General features: G+C 36.6%; 1 protein-coding gene across 3 annotated transcripts in view; it reads right to left on the reverse strand.

Moving 5' to 3' along the window:
* The window catches only part of dph1 (diphthamide biosynthesis 1), a 207,464-nt gene that overhangs the window by 124,399 nt on the left and 66,112 nt on the right, over window positions 1-16,953 (reverse strand). For all 3 annotated transcript variants that reach the window (XM_058633730.1, XM_058633731.1, XM_058633732.1), the window contains exons 7-10: window positions 16,069-16,137; window positions 15,320-15,476; window positions 12,641-12,741; window positions 2,261-2,339 (exon numbers count right to left, since the gene is read on the reverse strand). In XM_058633730.1, the coding sequence (XP_058489713.1) occupies window positions 2,261-2,339; window positions 12,641-12,741; window positions 15,320-15,476; window positions 16,069-16,137 (406 nt within the window). The remainder of the gene's footprint in view (window positions 1-2,260; window positions 2,340-12,640; window positions 12,742-15,319; window positions 15,477-16,068; window positions 16,138-16,953) is intronic.

The raw sequence follows: 16,953 nt of genomic DNA on the forward strand, positions 1-16,953 counted from the left end.
TCTTTTTTTATTTTTGTCATTTCCTGTTTTCAGAGCTCAAATCTCACGACTCGACTGCTGTAATCTCATAGGAGCAGGAGATTGAGTTTGAGATTGCACAATTTGTCTAGTCTGTTCTGCTTTGCAATTTATGATGCACAGAATTTTGACCTTTAATCTCAAAATGCTTCATCTAAATGTGAGTTTTTTTTCTCTCTCAAAAATCTGATTTAAATAACAGAACTCAGGGATGTATCCTCAATATTCTAAATTCTGACTTTAATCTCAAAATTCTGACTTCAATCTCAAAATTATATATTTTAATCTCAAAAGGATGACTTTAATCTCATTATTTTGACTTTGATAAAAAAATATACTGATTTTAATCTCATTATTCTGACTTTAATCTCACAATTCTTGACCTCGTCTCCTCTGACCTTGTTCTACCTCCTCTCATCCCTCTCTCTCAGTAGACGCTAGCTTCTGCTGCTAATCCCTGCTCTGAGAGCAGAGCCGAGTGTGTCTTATTGACTATAAATATAACATGAGACGCACTGAAAATAAATGCTGCTGCTGCTGCTGCTGCTGCTGCTGCGGCCCCCCCCACAACACAACCACTCACCTCCCCCCCACCTCATCTCCTTCCTCTTCCTCTTCATTCTTAATGCCACAGCTCACTGAGATGAATAACACTCACAGAGAGGAGATGTGGCTGAATTAGGACTCATCACACACACACACACACCTGCATATTATTTAGACACACACACAAACAGCTGTCGGGCAGAACCCAAGTGAGCTGTAGCACAGAAAGGATTAAGAAAACCAGATTAGTGGTTTCCTCATTACAACATTCAGACCTCTTTTGAACGCACACCGCGATTTTGACCTCAGTCAAAAACAACACCAACAAAATAATCAGCAGGTGAAAACTATCATTATTTCTAAATGGTACTGGCTGTGAAAACAGCAGCAGCAACATAATAATCCAGATTATATTTCCTCTCACAGTCGTTTAAAACAAAAATAAAGATTCAAATCTATGAGGGAAATTGAATAAATGAATCATATAATAACCACCCAGGTTATATAATAACACATAAACTGCCAAATCCATCACAGAGCAAGCTGTTCTTTATTTATTTTGATTTATTTTTATATTTATTTATATTTCAGACGAGCAGCAGCTGCTGCTGCGGCACAAAAACAAACACTTTCTTTGAAATGGATCTTCATGTGTGGACGTTAGATCTCTCTCTCTCTTAGAAAAACAAGGCAGGTGCAGGAGAGAGGGAGAGGAGAGCAGGGTTATGGGCTCATGTGACCAGCAAGGGGCGCTAGTCTGCCACTAGTGCAGTTGTATTAGTGTGTGTGTGTGTGTATGTGTGTGTGGCTGTGACGATTGATCAAAGTCATTTTAATAATCAATCAATCAGTTTGAGTTTCTTTTTCTTTTTTAAATAATTAAAGGGTAAATCTGTGTTTTTACCATAGATATGAACCCATACTGTTGTTAATATCTTTCTATATTTCTACTTTCACACGTGTGGAAATGCATGTTTATTATTAATTATCTTTACTTTTACTGTCTTTGCTGCTGTGACCATGTACATTTACCCACTGAGGGACTAATAAGGGACTATTTTACCTTACCTTATCTTAAAAAGTAGGTGGAATTTCTTTCATTAGGCAGAAACTGTCAAGGTTATATGATCTATATAATCACTTTCGGTGATAAATTGTGGTCTTTCATTTTCATTCACCCAGAATTAGTCTTACATATATATATATATATGTATATTTATACATTCACAAAACTAAACATATTTAGTTTTCAGCTTCTTAAATGTTGAATATTTTCAGATTTTCTTTGAAATTTTTGACAAAAACAAAGCAGATTTCCAGAGTTTGGCAAAAACTGATCAATATTTTCTGACATTTTATGAACCAAACGACTCATCCTTTAATCAAATATGATAAATAATCACTACTTGGAGCCTTAAAAACTGATTATTGTATTAGAGTCTAACATGAAGACGCCAACAAGCTCAAAGTTCTTGACCATTAGAGTCGAGTCGTGTTGGGAGGTCATAAAATCACCATTTTATATATGGAATATGTTTTATACATGAATTAAATTAATAACAGTTCAATCATAACTAAGTCTTTCACAAAAATAACCTGCGCACATTTTAACACTGTAGCAGCTTCTCTATGTTCTTTGATGTTGCGTTAAACTGGACGTGTGTGTGTGTGTGTGTGTGTGTGTGTGTGTGTTTACCTCATATGGAGACAGCAGAGGTTTGGAGAAGGCGGAGCCCCAGTCGATGGAGAGGCGTGGACAAGCGATCTGGACCCACCTGTGACGACGACAACAAGATACAAATCTGTTTTAATCTGTGTTAGGAGATTGAATAATCCAGTTCTTATTCGATGTCAGTTTTAACAGTTTTGTTTCATCACATTCAGGAAAAAAAGATATTGGCTGAAAATATGGGATTAAAAACAAACAAACTTTGTCAATTATCGGCCGCACTGAATTCTAAAAAATGAATATCGGACGTAGAAAAACCCCGATCGTTGACGTCTACTAGCCACAGTCAGCGACAGTGAGACAACAAACACCGTATTCTGGTTTAAACTGATGTAGAACACATGTGTGGCTGAGGAATAAAACGTTATAGGATTATTTTCATGATCACACACAATAACAAAAAATTATAATTTAAAGGTCCATTACGTTAAAACTGTTTCAATCTGGCAGATATTTAAGGTAAAATAATCATTATTCTTCATTTACCTTAAAGTGTACAATGCCCTGATTCTAAGAATTCTTGTTTTTTATGTTATGTGTAATTATCGGAAAATGAGCCCTTGTTTTCAATTAATAACTACAGTAAATATTCAGCTACAACAACTGTGACACTTTAGCAATAACTGTGCCTTTAAATATGAGACAAAATCTAAATTATGTCATTGAATCAGAGCCTTTTTGTGTGAGTTTGATTCAAAGAATCAGTAAATATCTGATCCACTTGTGTGTGTGTGTTATTGAATATTGATTTACCTGAGAATTACAGATAAAATAACACGCTTCACAGCTTATTACAAAGTCAGAGCACATCTGTAACTCCACGCTGCACAAGGATATGTGACGAGGAGAGGAGAGGAGAGGAGAGGAAAGGAAAGAAGGAGGAGGGGAGGAGAGGAGAGGAGAGGAGAGGAGAGGAGAGGAGAGGAGAGGAGAGGAGAGGAGAGGAGAGGAGAGGAGAGGAGAGGAGAGTCGGGCGTTTCCCTCTAAACCTGATCTCCAGCATCTGTGATCTGTCCTGATTTGCAACCCAGCGACGCCGTTTGAATGCAGAGGAAGTCTGAGGAGAAGGAGAGGGAAGGAAGGAAGGAGGGAGGACACGTGGTGGTGGTGGAGGAGGAGGAGGAGGCATTAACAGAAAAACAGGGTGGTAAGAAAAAAGAGAAAAAAGAAATGAATAGAGAAGGAATGCAGTGGTGGAAAAAGAGTGAGAGGAATAGGTGAGTGTGAATAAAAAAGCTGCAGCAGCCAGGTCTCTACGGAGGAGGCCTACATAGCTGGCAGACAGGGTGGTGCTTCTGCTTCTGCTGCTGGAGGAGGAGGTGAAGGAGGAGAGGAGGAGAGGAGAGGACATAGATATACAGAGATAGAGGAGTGACGGCGAAAACAGAGGAGGAGGAGGGAGGGATAACGAGGCACGAGCGAGAGGAAGATTGTCAGAGAGAAAAGTGTTTACTCTGGAAGATTCAGCTGAGAGAGAGAGACAGAGAGAGAGGGAGAGACAGAGAGAGAGAGAGAGAGAGAGGGAGAGAGAGAGAGAGAGAGAGAGAGAGAGAGGGAGTAAACAGCTGGAGGGAAAAAATGAACAATGAAAAGAAAAAAAAGAGAGCAGCGGTCGAGGCTACAGGGTTATCTTTCACAGATCAATGCTAGATCCAGCTCCTCCCCCTCCTGCCCCTCTCCTCCCCCCTCCATCTCTGCTCTGTCGCTACGATGTTAATGATGGAGCTCCATCAGAAAATATTGACAAAAAACAAATTGAAGTGCAGTGCATCGAAAAAGACACAAATAAAAACAAAAATAAAAGCCCCAGAGGCGACACACACACACGCACGCACACACACACAGGAGGTAAATGTCAATAAGAGTTTATCAGTGTATGATGATGATGAAAGTTTGAAAAACAAAGAAAAAACAACAACTTTCTGCTTGAACTTTAATGTCTCAACTGTCTTCTCCAGTTTCCTGTGTGTCTGTCTGTCTGTCTCTCTCTCCCTGTCTCTCTCTCTCTCTGTCTGTCTCTTCTGCCACTGAACTATTTCACCGCCTCTGGACAAAATTCACATTTTCTCATTTTCAAATAACACGATGACACAGGAGGAAACTGTGGAGTGAAAACACTGAACCCACTGCAGTTTTAAAGACATAATACGTGACATTTCTGCATTAAAGAGACACAGTGAAGGAGTCCGACCTTCACAAAACATTTACAAATCCTTTTTTCCTCTCTTTCAGCTCAGATGGATCTGACATTTTTAGACTTGTGCAGTCCAGGACCATTGGTTTTAAGTCATGATGACTCATTTAACTTTTTAATTCCCATTTTATTGTCTAACTGTTGTGTTACATGTGAACACCATGGGCCTTAAGCACCTTTGATGTTATTAGATAAAGCGCACAGTGGACCTTTGATGTTATTAGGTGAAGGCCACCGTGCAAGTTCGTTCATTGTGTTGCCCAAATCAGCAGCAGTTGCCATGGTTCCTATTAGATCTGAAACGATTAATCGATTATTCATCGATTACCAAATTAATCGACAACTATTTTGATAATCGAATAATCGGTTTGAAGCTTTTTTCATGATTAAAACAAGATTTCCGATTGTTTAAGCTTCTGAAATATGAATATTTTCTTCATTTATTTGCTCTGGAAAACAAAGAAATCATTAAAAGTTAATCATTTTGGTTTGTGGACAAAACAAGACATTTGAGAACATTATCATGTCCAGGTTTGACGAACACCGATCAACATTTTTTATGAAAATAATCGTTAGTTGCAGCTCTAGTTCTAATTAGTTGGCGGCAGCTTTAGGTTAGTGGGAGGAGCTAACGTGTAGTCGTGCTACAATAGCTACAATCCTCGAGTCCACCTTCTCTTCCAAAAAGTGACATGATTTCAATCAATATTTGATTAACAATCCTGATAGTGATTCATACATCACGTATGCTTAGTCCATGTATTGTATTTTGTGACTTTATATTGATTTCTTTTCATCAAAAAAGTCTCAGTGTATTTTCTATTTTTTCAGCTTTCAGCAAAATTTTTTGGACCAAACAAACATGAATCAAGAAAAACATGGTCAGATTAATTAAGAAAACAATTTTCTTTCAATAGTGCCTCATAAATGTACCCTCACTTTGCTTCTGAACAGTGAATTCATATTCACTCAGATTCATGATAAAGTGAAACGTGACCTTTAAATCCATCAGCTTTGTTTCATGAGTGAAACACATTACGCTGCAAACACTAAACTAATTACATGTGTGTGCCGGCACATGTACAGTATGTGAGTAGACGTGTATGAACTTTGACCTTTGTGTGCCAGAACTGAATGTCAGCCTTTATCAGTACGACAAACCAGTGGCGGGCAGATTGTTTTTCTTCCCTTTACCCTTATTACCTCATTATTTAGTTTCCAACATATATAGTATATATATAACAAACTGCTGAAAAAAAAGCTGTTCCGTTAGAATCAGAAATTAACATTTCTAGTAAAAAATTAAATATTTTATACTGTATATTGTAGTCAAATATTCAAATATCCTAAATGCCAGTGCATGAGAGCTGGTGAAAGTAATGCAGGGTTCACAGCGTGTTGATCTTAAAGGAAGAAGCTTCAAGATGCGTTCAAGGAACCTCGTAAATTTCATCACGTCTGCAAACACAGAGTGCTGTCTCCTGCTGCCACCTTGTGGTCACAGGTGCACCACAAATTGGGTTTGACATTGAAGAAGAAAGATGGTTTTTTTTAAATGCAATCCTTGATAAAAAGATTTGTTTTGCATCTTTTTAGTAAAATAAAAATAAATAGTCACAGTAACTGATTCACTTTTTATAACTAAGTGAATAATCAAATTCTGCGAGAGTTTGAAGCAATATTTTGAACTGTTCTACTACTCTGTATAACCTGGAGTCAGGACTGCAACAAATCACTGATTAATTTGTAGATTATTGTCTCTATATATCGATTTGTTGTTTTGTAACTTTTATTCCCCAAAACTGGAAATAATGATGTTGTCAAATGTCTCGTTTTTGTCCACAAACTTAAATGATTCAGTTGTAAAGATCAAAGAAACAAGAAAGTTTAAGAAGTTAAAACAGTCAAACTGATGAATCTATTCTCAAAACGGTTTCATTTGACTGCAATCTGCTCCGTTTGATCGCTGAATGCTGACAGTATTTTATGATTCTGGGGATGTTGTTGTTTTCATGTAGTGAGATGTAGTAGAAGAGTGAGGCTGGCGTCAGTGAGAGGGAACTCTGAGGAGGATTCTCCTGAGGAGTCAACTTCGACTGCTGCACTCAACTGGAGGGGAAGCTTCTAATATTAGCACAGAGACTTGCTGAATGAATGAATGAATGAGGGAGTGAGTGACGCAGTTCAGGAAAACACACACTGGCAGGATTCCAGGTATTATCCTCAAAACAGAACACATACTTTATTTACTCTCTACTAAAGATTAAAACTGCAAAACAAATCCCAATTTAAAAATTCCAATATCACATAATTGTAAATGGAGCAAATCATTACAAATTTTAACTGTCACCATCATACAGGCCTGGTGATTTATTATGAAGGGCCACAAGGGGGAGCTGCATCTGTCCAGTCATTCATTCATTCATTCATTCATAACTTCATGATTTATAAGAATTCCACTTTAATAAGATTCTTGTTTTTGTTCTTGTTTTACTTGTTTTAAATGTCCACAAAATAAATATCTAATCTTATTTTTGTCACAAGTTTTTGTAACGTTACGATTTGTCAGTGTTTTTATCACATTTTGGTCGTGCAAAAACATGATTTTTGTAATGTAACATGTTTTTGTATTTTTTTTATTAATGCAAGATTTTATAACTTTTTTTGTTGACGTACACTGAGCAACTTTTTGTAACTTTTTGTCTGTGAAATTTGCATTAAAATAAGATTTATCATGTCTTTTCACCTGCTCAGGGTCAACAGATAGAAAAGAGTACAAATGATCTTTTCTCTTTAAAACCAGATTAAAAACATTTATTTTCTCATATGTGTATCATCTTTTAAAGCAGTTTACATTTGACTCTTTTGCTGCACTGTACATATATTTAATAATTTCAAAGTAAAGTACTGTTTTATGCTGTGATTTCATATTTTTTGCTCCATTTTAGTCAGACTTTTTGTTTTCTGTCTCCATTTCTCTTTACGCTGTTTTATTTATAATCTAATTGGGTTTTCTTCGACAAACTGTTATTTAGTTTTTCATGTTAAATACATAGAGTTGTCCCTCTATATGAAATGTGCTGTACATTTGACAGATATTTGATACAAATACAAAAAACTAAAACTAACATTTTGTCCTGATCTATGTACATTTAGATCAAGGTAAATAACAAACAGAAGGCTCCACCCACTTATATTTTAGGATCTAAAAATGAATATATTAATTAATTCATGCCTATAAGACACACAGACGTGCAGAATAAAAGGATGTGATAAATGCAGATAAGGTCACATGACTCCTCACTGCAGTTCAGTTGCTGTAACTCTGACACAAAACTCCACAACTTTCACTTCAGCGTCCTTCAAAACCACGGACAAAAGCAACAAAGAATTAACCTTTCCGCGGGGCAGCGGAAAAAAGGTGGGAGTGCACCTTTAATGGTAGAAATAATTGAATTAAAACAGGCGATGTGATTTCAATGAGTCGGGCATTAAAATTTAAACAGAAAGATAAAAGGCTGTAAATGTAGCGGGTGGCATTTGAGGTCTACTTGAGATAAGTGTGTGTGTGTGTGTGTGTGTGTACAATAGTGTGAAACTTGCTCGGGGACTTTCTAATTACACACTTAAGAGCATATGCTAATGGTGCAGCTGTGTGTGTGTGTGTGTTTAATGACAGTGAAAAGCCTCAGCGTCGTCTCTGTACATTATCTGAGCACTACTGTGTCTCCTTTACCAGAGTCCTTCGTCTTCTATCCTCTCTGTCTTTTCTCTTTTATTTATTTAAACTCTGCTGGTTTTAAAGTCGACTGCTGCTCGCCGACTGACGCGGGGCTCGGAGGCATGAGCACGTTACAATGATTCTGTTTCCCTGTGTGCTACCGGATTGATTTAAAAATTCTTTACTTGGTTTTAAATGCCTTCATAATCTTGCCCCTCCTTATCTGTGTGATCTGCCCCAGCCTCATGTTCCCTATAGGTCACTAAGTATATAACACTATAAAAACTATCAGTAGATTTTGTAATTATAAGTAGATTTTTTTAATTATAAGTAGATTTTGTAATTAAAAGTAGATTTTGTAATTATAAGTAGATTTTGGAATTATAAGTAGATTTTGGAATTATCAGTAGATTCTGTAATCATAAGTAGATTTTAAGTAGATTCTGTAATTATAAGTAGATTTTGGAATTATAAGTAGATTTTGGAATTATAAGTAGATTCTGTAATTATAAGTAGATTTTAAGTAGATTCTGTAATTATAAGTAGATTTTGGAATTATAAATTTAGGTGTGACTTGTGTATTGTTAATCCTTATCGACCTCATATTGTAGATGTGTATGTACTGCACTCTGGTTCACCCTGTGGTTTAAGAAGAAATAAAGGAAATAATAAATAAATAAATAAATAAATAAATAAATAAATAAATAAAGATTGGATTGCAGCGATTCCTAAAGTGTGGGCTGTGTTAGTTCTGCAGGAGTGCCATGAAAGGTCATTAAAGGTCGAGTGGGAGATGATTTTCTGGAGCAGATATGGAAAAGTGAAAGTGATCTTGGAAATTAGATCATGTTGTTTCTCACAGTCAGTCAGTCAGTCAGGTCAGACTTAATACTTCAGATGTTATTAGTCTCTCCTGAGGGTTTGTTGTGATTGTTGTGACTTGGTGAATCGTGCCTGAGTTACATCACTGTAGAGTTGCACTCGTACATCGGTCTGAAGAGGAGAGCCAAAAAAAAGGAAAAAGAAAATGTATGAAGAAAAAAATAGTCTGTTACCACGATCACGCAGTTCAAACACAACCTCCTCCACTACCTCTCTCTCACTCTACCTCTCTCTCTCCAACTCACTTTTCTTCTCTCACAGACCTTTTGTCCCTCTCTCACCCACTCCTGCCTCACACCTCTCATTTCTGCACAGTGAGAGGCTGATCTGAGGGAGAGTGAGTGAGTGAGTGTGTGTGTGTGTGTGTGTGTGTGTGGAGCTGATGCTCCCTCAGCGTCTCCCTGACCCTCACCTCTCCTCCTCAGGCCGGAGGTCATGTGATTATCAGAGAAAACGTGAAACAGTGAAGCCTGAACACTTGACATTTCTCTGAAGATCCTTGCTCTGAGTTTATGATTTAAAAATAAACACAGTTTCTGCTGCTGCACAACAACACAACTGCCTTAACTGCTACTAGCTTTCATTTGTTTGATATTATAATTAACAGGCAAGCTATAATCTATGTATGCTATTAACTAGCCAACTACCAATCTGAGTGTGCTATTAACTAGCCAACTACCAATCTAAGTGTGCTATTAACTAGCCAACTATATATGCTATTAACTAGCCAACTACCAATCTAAGTGTGCTATTAACTAGCCAACTATCTATGCTATTAACTAGCCAACTACCAATCTAAGTGTACTATTAACTAGCCAACTATCTATGCTATTAACTAGCCAACTACCAATCTAAGTGTACTATTAACTAGCCAACTACCAATCTAAGTGTACTATTAACTAGCCAACTACCAATCTAAGTGTGCTATTAACTAGCCAACTACCAATCTATGTGTGCTATTAACTAGCCAACTATCTATGCTATTAACTAGCCAACTACCAATCTAAGTGTGCTATTAACTAGCCAACTAGCTATGCTATTAACTAGCCAACTATCTATGCTATTAACTAGCCAACTACCAATCTAAGTGTGCTATTAACTAGCCAACTACCAATCTGTGTGCTATTAACTAGCCAACTATCTATGCTATTAACTAGCCAACTACCAATCTAAGTGTGCTATTAACTAGCCAACTAGCTATGCTATTAACTAGCCAACTATCTAAGCTTGCTATTAACTAGCCAACTATCTATGCTATTAACTAGCCAACTACCTATATAAGCTTGCTATGAACTAGCCAACTCTCTAGCTAAGCTTGCTATTAACTAGCAAACTATCTAAGCTTGCTATTAACTAACCAACTACCAATCTAAGCTTGTTATTAACTAACCAACTACCAATCTAAGCTTGCTATTAACTAGCCAACTATTTATATAAGCTATTATCTATTTAGTGCTGGATTAGTCGATTAATCATTGATTGATAATAATCGGTTTCTGCTTCTGTGATTATAAAGAACATTTATAATCACAGATCCATGTTTGTGTCGGGTAATTCTTTTGTAAATTAAGAGGGAAAAGAGTTTTTATAAGTTTATCCGTTAAAACTATAAATGATTTCATTATTTCAAATAAATATAAATGCACAGAATATGGAGCCTGAAGGCTATAAGTAAGGCTATAAATGCTATTTGAAAGAAGAGCAAGTTTGATTTATTATTTCTTTTTTTATATTCTGACCTCATCTTTAAAGTACACAATGAAAAGTAAGCATTTGAAAAAGATGTATCTGTGTATAGACGGTCCTTCTCTGTATCCTTATCGTCTTAGATGAATGGACTGTGTCAAACAGGCTGTTAGATTTCTCAAAACTATAATCATTCTGTTTGTGAAGCCGTGAACTCATATTCTACATCCACCAGCTTATGACTGAGCTCAAGTGAATTCTGCTGATGGATCCAATGATGCTTTCAATGTAGATTGACAACAATGAGGCATTTAGGTGAGGAGCTGCTCTGCTGAGGTTTATAATGTGAAGCATAAAGTAATACTTCATATCAAGGAGACACCGACAGAAGTAATTAACGAAAAACCCTTAGTGCAGCAGGAATTTAAGGAAGGAGGAAAAGAAAAATAAGAAACTCTTCCAAGTCTTTCAGTGCAAAGCAGAACGACACTCAGTAAAGCACATGATTCCACCAAGGACGCACAAACCTAAGTCTGTCTCGCTTTGATAAAAGAAGAATTAAAGGAAAAGAAGATCTAAATGGATGAATTTTCACATCAATACTCACAAGGCAATGAATAAAAATGAAAAATGAATAATGCTCAAATTCATGGACTACTTAATGTGAACCTAAACGTCCTCTCATGCCTTCACAAATGTTGCTGTAAATCATTTCAGTTTTATTTTGTGTTGCCCTTCATTTTAATTGAGGTTATTTTAAACTTTATTGTCCACAATGTAAAAAAATGTCTTTGGCTCCACATTCAAAACACAACATACATTAAACAGTCAGTAAGTAATCAGTAATTAAGTCAGTCAGTAATTAAGTCAGAATTAAGTCAGTAGGTAGGTCAGTATTAAGTCAGTAAGTCAGTAATTAAGTCAGTCAGTAAGTTAGTAATTAAGTCATTAAGTAAGTCAGAATTAAGTCAGTAAATAAGTCAGTATTAAGTCAGTAAGTAAGTAAGTCAGTCAGTCAGTCAGTAATTAAATCAGTCAGTAAGTCAGTCAGTCAGTAATTAAGTCCGAATTAAGTCAGTAAGTAGGTCAGTATTAAGTCAGTAATTAAGTCATTAAGTAATTCAGAATTAAGTCAGTAAGTCTGTATTAAGTCAGTAAGTAAGTAAGTAAGTAAGTCAGTCAGTAATTAAGTGATTAAGTAAGTCAGAATTAAGTCAGTATTAAGTTAGAAAGTAAGTGAGTCAGTCAGTAATTAAGTCAGTCAGTAATTAAGTCAGTAAGTAGATCAGTCAGTAATTTAGTCAGTCAGAATTAAGTCAGTCATTAATTAAGTAAGTCAGAATTAAGTCAGTAAGTCAGTCAGAATTAAGTCAGTCAGTCAGTAATTAAGTCAGTCAGTAATTAATTAATTAATTAAGTAAGTCAGAATTAAGTCAGTCAGTCAGTAATTAAGTCAGTCAGTAATTAATTAATTAATTATGTAAGTCAGAATTAAGTCAGTCAGAATTAAGTCACTCAGTAAATAGGTAAGTCAGTAAGTAAGTCAGTCAGTAATTAAGTGAGTCAGTAAATAAGCAAGTCAGTCAGTCAGTCAGTCAGTCAGTGGTTAAGTCAGTAACTAAGTCAGATCTATCTATTAATTCACCAAACATCATGAGAGAAGTATTCAAATTAGCTCTGTTCATGATTTATCTCGTTAATTAGGTCACAATGAATAAACTAAAAGTTGAATGTGTGTTTTTCTATTGCGACAATTAATCGCCTACGAGACTAGATATTATATAATTATATACATATAGTGTTTGTATCGCACAGACTTGTGTCAGAGTGGTGTGAAGTGTGAGTGTTTATGGTAAAAACTCACGCGTCCACGTCTGACATCAGATCCAGTTTGTTGGGGAAGATCTCGGACAGAAGAACTCGACTGAAGTCTTTTCCCAGCGACTGCAGCTTCGTCTCCAGGTGCTGAGAGGAAGAGGAAAAACAGTGTGAAGTAAAAAGGATCAATGAAAAGATCTGGAATCAAACCATCAAACACAGTTTCCTCTCAAACTCCACCGTTAAAAGTTGCACATCGTGCACGACTTCCAGCAGAACATACAGCTAATCTCCTAATCTGGGTGTCACTGTGAAGTTTTTGTTCAAGCAGAGAGACGGGTTTTATCCGACACTCTTAGATCCGTCCATGTACGTTCTGCTCCTGCACCAAGTCCACACTGAGAAGACAAACTTAAGGGAAGAAGCAGATAAATCCACTTTTTTTTCAGCCAGTCCTGCGGCTCAGTCTCTCTTCATTCTCAGGCTGAGTTGAGAATCTGTAATCCCAGCAGAATATTCTGGATCTCTGTCCAGTCTGTTCTGACCCGAGGCTTCCTCAGGGAAGTGTGGGGATGAGATGCCCAAAAAAGGGCAGTGGTTCTCTGCTTCAACCTCTTCACTTCACCCTGTCACTGTGTCACACGTTCATTGAAGGAAACTCAGAGTCACAGAGACTTTGTTTTCGATCTTTACTCGGAGAGAAACTCTGAAGGACAGAGTTTCTCATATTTTCTATGTGAGGAATCACTTTTTTAAATAAATGTCCGTGAATTAAATCACAAAATAAATATTGACCGGAGGAAATTTGTGCACAAATGTAGCGACTTTTTAAAGTTCAAGGTATCGTAATAATGTCTGAAGGAGAATTTGGGTCACATGGAAACATCATCAGAACAATAACACAACAAATAATTAAATACAACAATAGCATTGAGCCAGATTATATCTGTGTCCCGATGTTAGCAACATAAAGTTATCCCTATGCTTTCCAACCTGGGGTTCAAGCTGGCCTCAGGGGGGCGCCAGAGATCACATGAGGGGCACAGAGCAAATTATATTTGTGTGTATTGAATTTACAAAATCATAATCACACACTCTACTGGTATCAACCAAATGAAAATGTATTTTTTGGTTTATCTTGGACACAAGCAAGTTTGGGATCTGGGAATTATAGGATACCTGACCTGATAAAGGTCGTGGAGGTCATTCAGATGTTGCTGCACACCTCAAAGCCCAACTCCCTTCCGCTCGGTCATTCGAATATCGAATTGCACAATAAAAACTGACCCGTGCTATCCCATGTTAGGGATGGTACAGATATCACAAACTCGAGTATCTACCGATATATAAGTCCAATACCTTCATTTTAGACCATTTATGAAGCTGTTAAAAACACATTTGTGCCGAGGTATTTCAAAGACGTACTTCTCCAACCGTGTAACAAATATTGTTCTCCCAAAAAGAAGAAATAAACAGCCCAAACATGACTCAGCTAAAAGATTTCTATTTACACTTTCACTGCTATTCTGTGCATAGTGAAAAACGTGATATATAGGATGCTCGATATCTGATCCAGTGATTTTGACCAGTATCGGACTGATACTGATACCGACTCCCTTTGCTCACATGTGTACCTAATAAAGTGGCCGCTGAGAGCGCGTCACAAACGAAACAAGAGCGAGTAAGAAGAACTCCAAAGCAAAGTGGGAGAGAGTGTGTTTCTCTTCTGGCAAAGTAAAACACCTGAAGGCTGAAAAGCGCTGACTCTCACAATCACTTCACACTCAACATTAAATGAGAGCTGGAGGTTAAAGCCTGATGAAGCCGGAGAAACGACATCATCAGCAAACACACTCAGTCCTCGGGTCACCGTCTGTGCTGAAACTATGAAGATCACAGACTGAGAGACCAAGAAAAACCCAGAGACAGCTCGCACTCTATTATTAAAGAAAGACAGAGGAGACGACGTCCTGGTGTATTTCCTGTGTGAGTGCACGATGACTGTAACCTCATCTACACATCATAAAGGATCTGTGACGACAGTTCCTGGTTTTAAAGGCTGTTGCATTGATACACTTATTTAATTTAAGCCTACTTATTTGTGTTATAGCAGAATTTGACCATATCTATTGTTTCTAACACATGTGGATATCCTTCATTTAAAGAAATAAAGCAGGTTTTATCTGGAATAAAAAGGTAATAATAAGTGTGTATTTAAGATCATAAGATATAAGATCATGTAATATAGATGAAAAAGGCTCAACATTTACACAGATTATTTATATACCATATCATCCAGCCTTAGAGAAATATTGATTTGATTCAACTTACGATTATTTTCACATAAAATTATTCAGATTTAATGATGTCTTTGTTTTATGGAGCAAAGAAATCTGAAATATTCACATGACAAAAAGTCATCTGATGAAAGCTGACTTTCACTTTTGTAAGCCCCTCCCACACAATTCATTTGACCGAATAATAATAATAATAATAAAGAATAATAGATACTTCCGTTTCAATATGGTCCTATGCCCACACTTTTAGTTAAGATATACGTGTATATCTTTTAAATTACAAGGATAAAAAATCAAGTTTTAATGAATTTAGCAAACATATATTGGGAATTATTTGTTTACCAATTAAAAAAATGATACGGCTCTTACAGACACAGTAGTTTGCCATCTTTAAAAAGTGGCTCCTCATACAGAAAAGTTTCTCCCACCTCCAGGATTTTAGGGCTGCCCTGTCGACCCAGTGTGCCCAGAATCAGACCCCATCTCTGGGCCGAGCGAGCCTTGTCGACAGCCTGGAGCCTCAGTGCACGCATGGCCTCGTGGTCGTAGAACTCTCTGGTGAAAATCTTACTGTACGGATCATATCTGTGAAATAACAACGACGGAGAGATGTAAAAATGTGTAAATGTTTGAATTCCACAAAAATGATTATCATCTACAAGGAGAGAAATGTAAGAAAGGACAAATTATTATGATCTAATCATGAAAAGTGATGGAGTTAGACAGTAATCAGTGTGAATTAGAGGGAAGTGGACACAATTTATTAAGCATTTAATCTGCTTTTTTTTAGAACAAGAGGATCCATGAGATTAGAAAGAAAGTGAATAAACTGAATTTGTCAATAACAACAACACTTTCACTTCACAAAGGAAAATTTTCATATTTAATTTTTGTATTGTCACATTGTTGTTTTTCTCTAATTTATATTTTTATTCTCCAACTTTTTATCGTATTTGGGTTTTTTTTTTTGCCTGTTTTGCAATTGTCCAATTTTGACTGTTATTGCGACTATAACAAGTGAACTTTTATTAACTTTTCTCCTGTTATTTTCCTCATGTTTTAGTTTTAATTGCTCCCAAATTAAAGGAAAGTTATTCTAAAAGATGATATTTGATAATGTTGACATATAAATTACAAGGAAAATCCTAAATATGAACACAATGGTGGCTCAAAATACCTGTAGGCAGGAATCTCTGGGTTTGCGATCATGATCGACTCCAGGTGGAATCTTCCATCTCCCAGATAACTGGAAAAAAAATTAAGAGTTTCACATACATGCACCAAAATTGTTACACATGTGTATGAAGTCAGTACCAACAAAAAAGTCTATAACACCCAAAACCCAAACCCAACAGGAAGGTGTACAATTTTGGATCGAGCAGCCATTTTGGCGGATTTTGCACATGTGGTATTTGAATAAACTCCTCCCACAGATTTTCTGCTCTATCAACTACTGATCAACTTCAAATTTGGTGATGTCACTGTGGACAAGATAAGATTTCAAAGTTATCAAAAGATTCACTTAATGTCACACAGTGTAGGCACTAGGGGGCGACACATTTTGCGGTGAAAACCCCCCCAAACTAAATTGGTATAACTCTGCTACAGAAGGTCCAATCTGAAGCAAACTTGATGTGTTTGATAACAGTCTTGCCTTGAAGACGTCCAAGTGTAAATATTAATTTTTAAACAGAGCGCCCTCTAGTGGCAACAGTAAACACCATATTTTACAATTCTAAGTTCTACTCATGGAAATTTTATTGGATCTGCCTCAAATTGGAAATTGAAATATTTCAAAACACAAAGTAGATTCTTATTTTTGAGACGTTTTAGACATGACAACAAAGTGCAAAGTCGGATATACGTATATCCTCACGAAAATCAACATATTCTTCAACAAGTCGGATTTTGGTTGTGAAAAGAACTACACAGCGCTCCCTAGAAACGTTTAAATCAACAGCGCCCTGCAGCTGGCTTCACCTAAACACATTAATTCAATGTTCAGGGTAAAGAAAAGAAAGGAAGAAACAAGAGTAGAGAGGAAAATATGAATTGAATTTAA

This window comes from Solea solea, chromosome 7, assembly GCF_958295425.1.
Source record: "Solea solea chromosome 7, fSolSol10.1, whole genome shotgun sequence".
NCBI classification, from domain to species: domain Eukaryota; kingdom Metazoa; phylum Chordata; class Actinopteri; order Pleuronectiformes; family Soleidae; genus Solea; species Solea solea.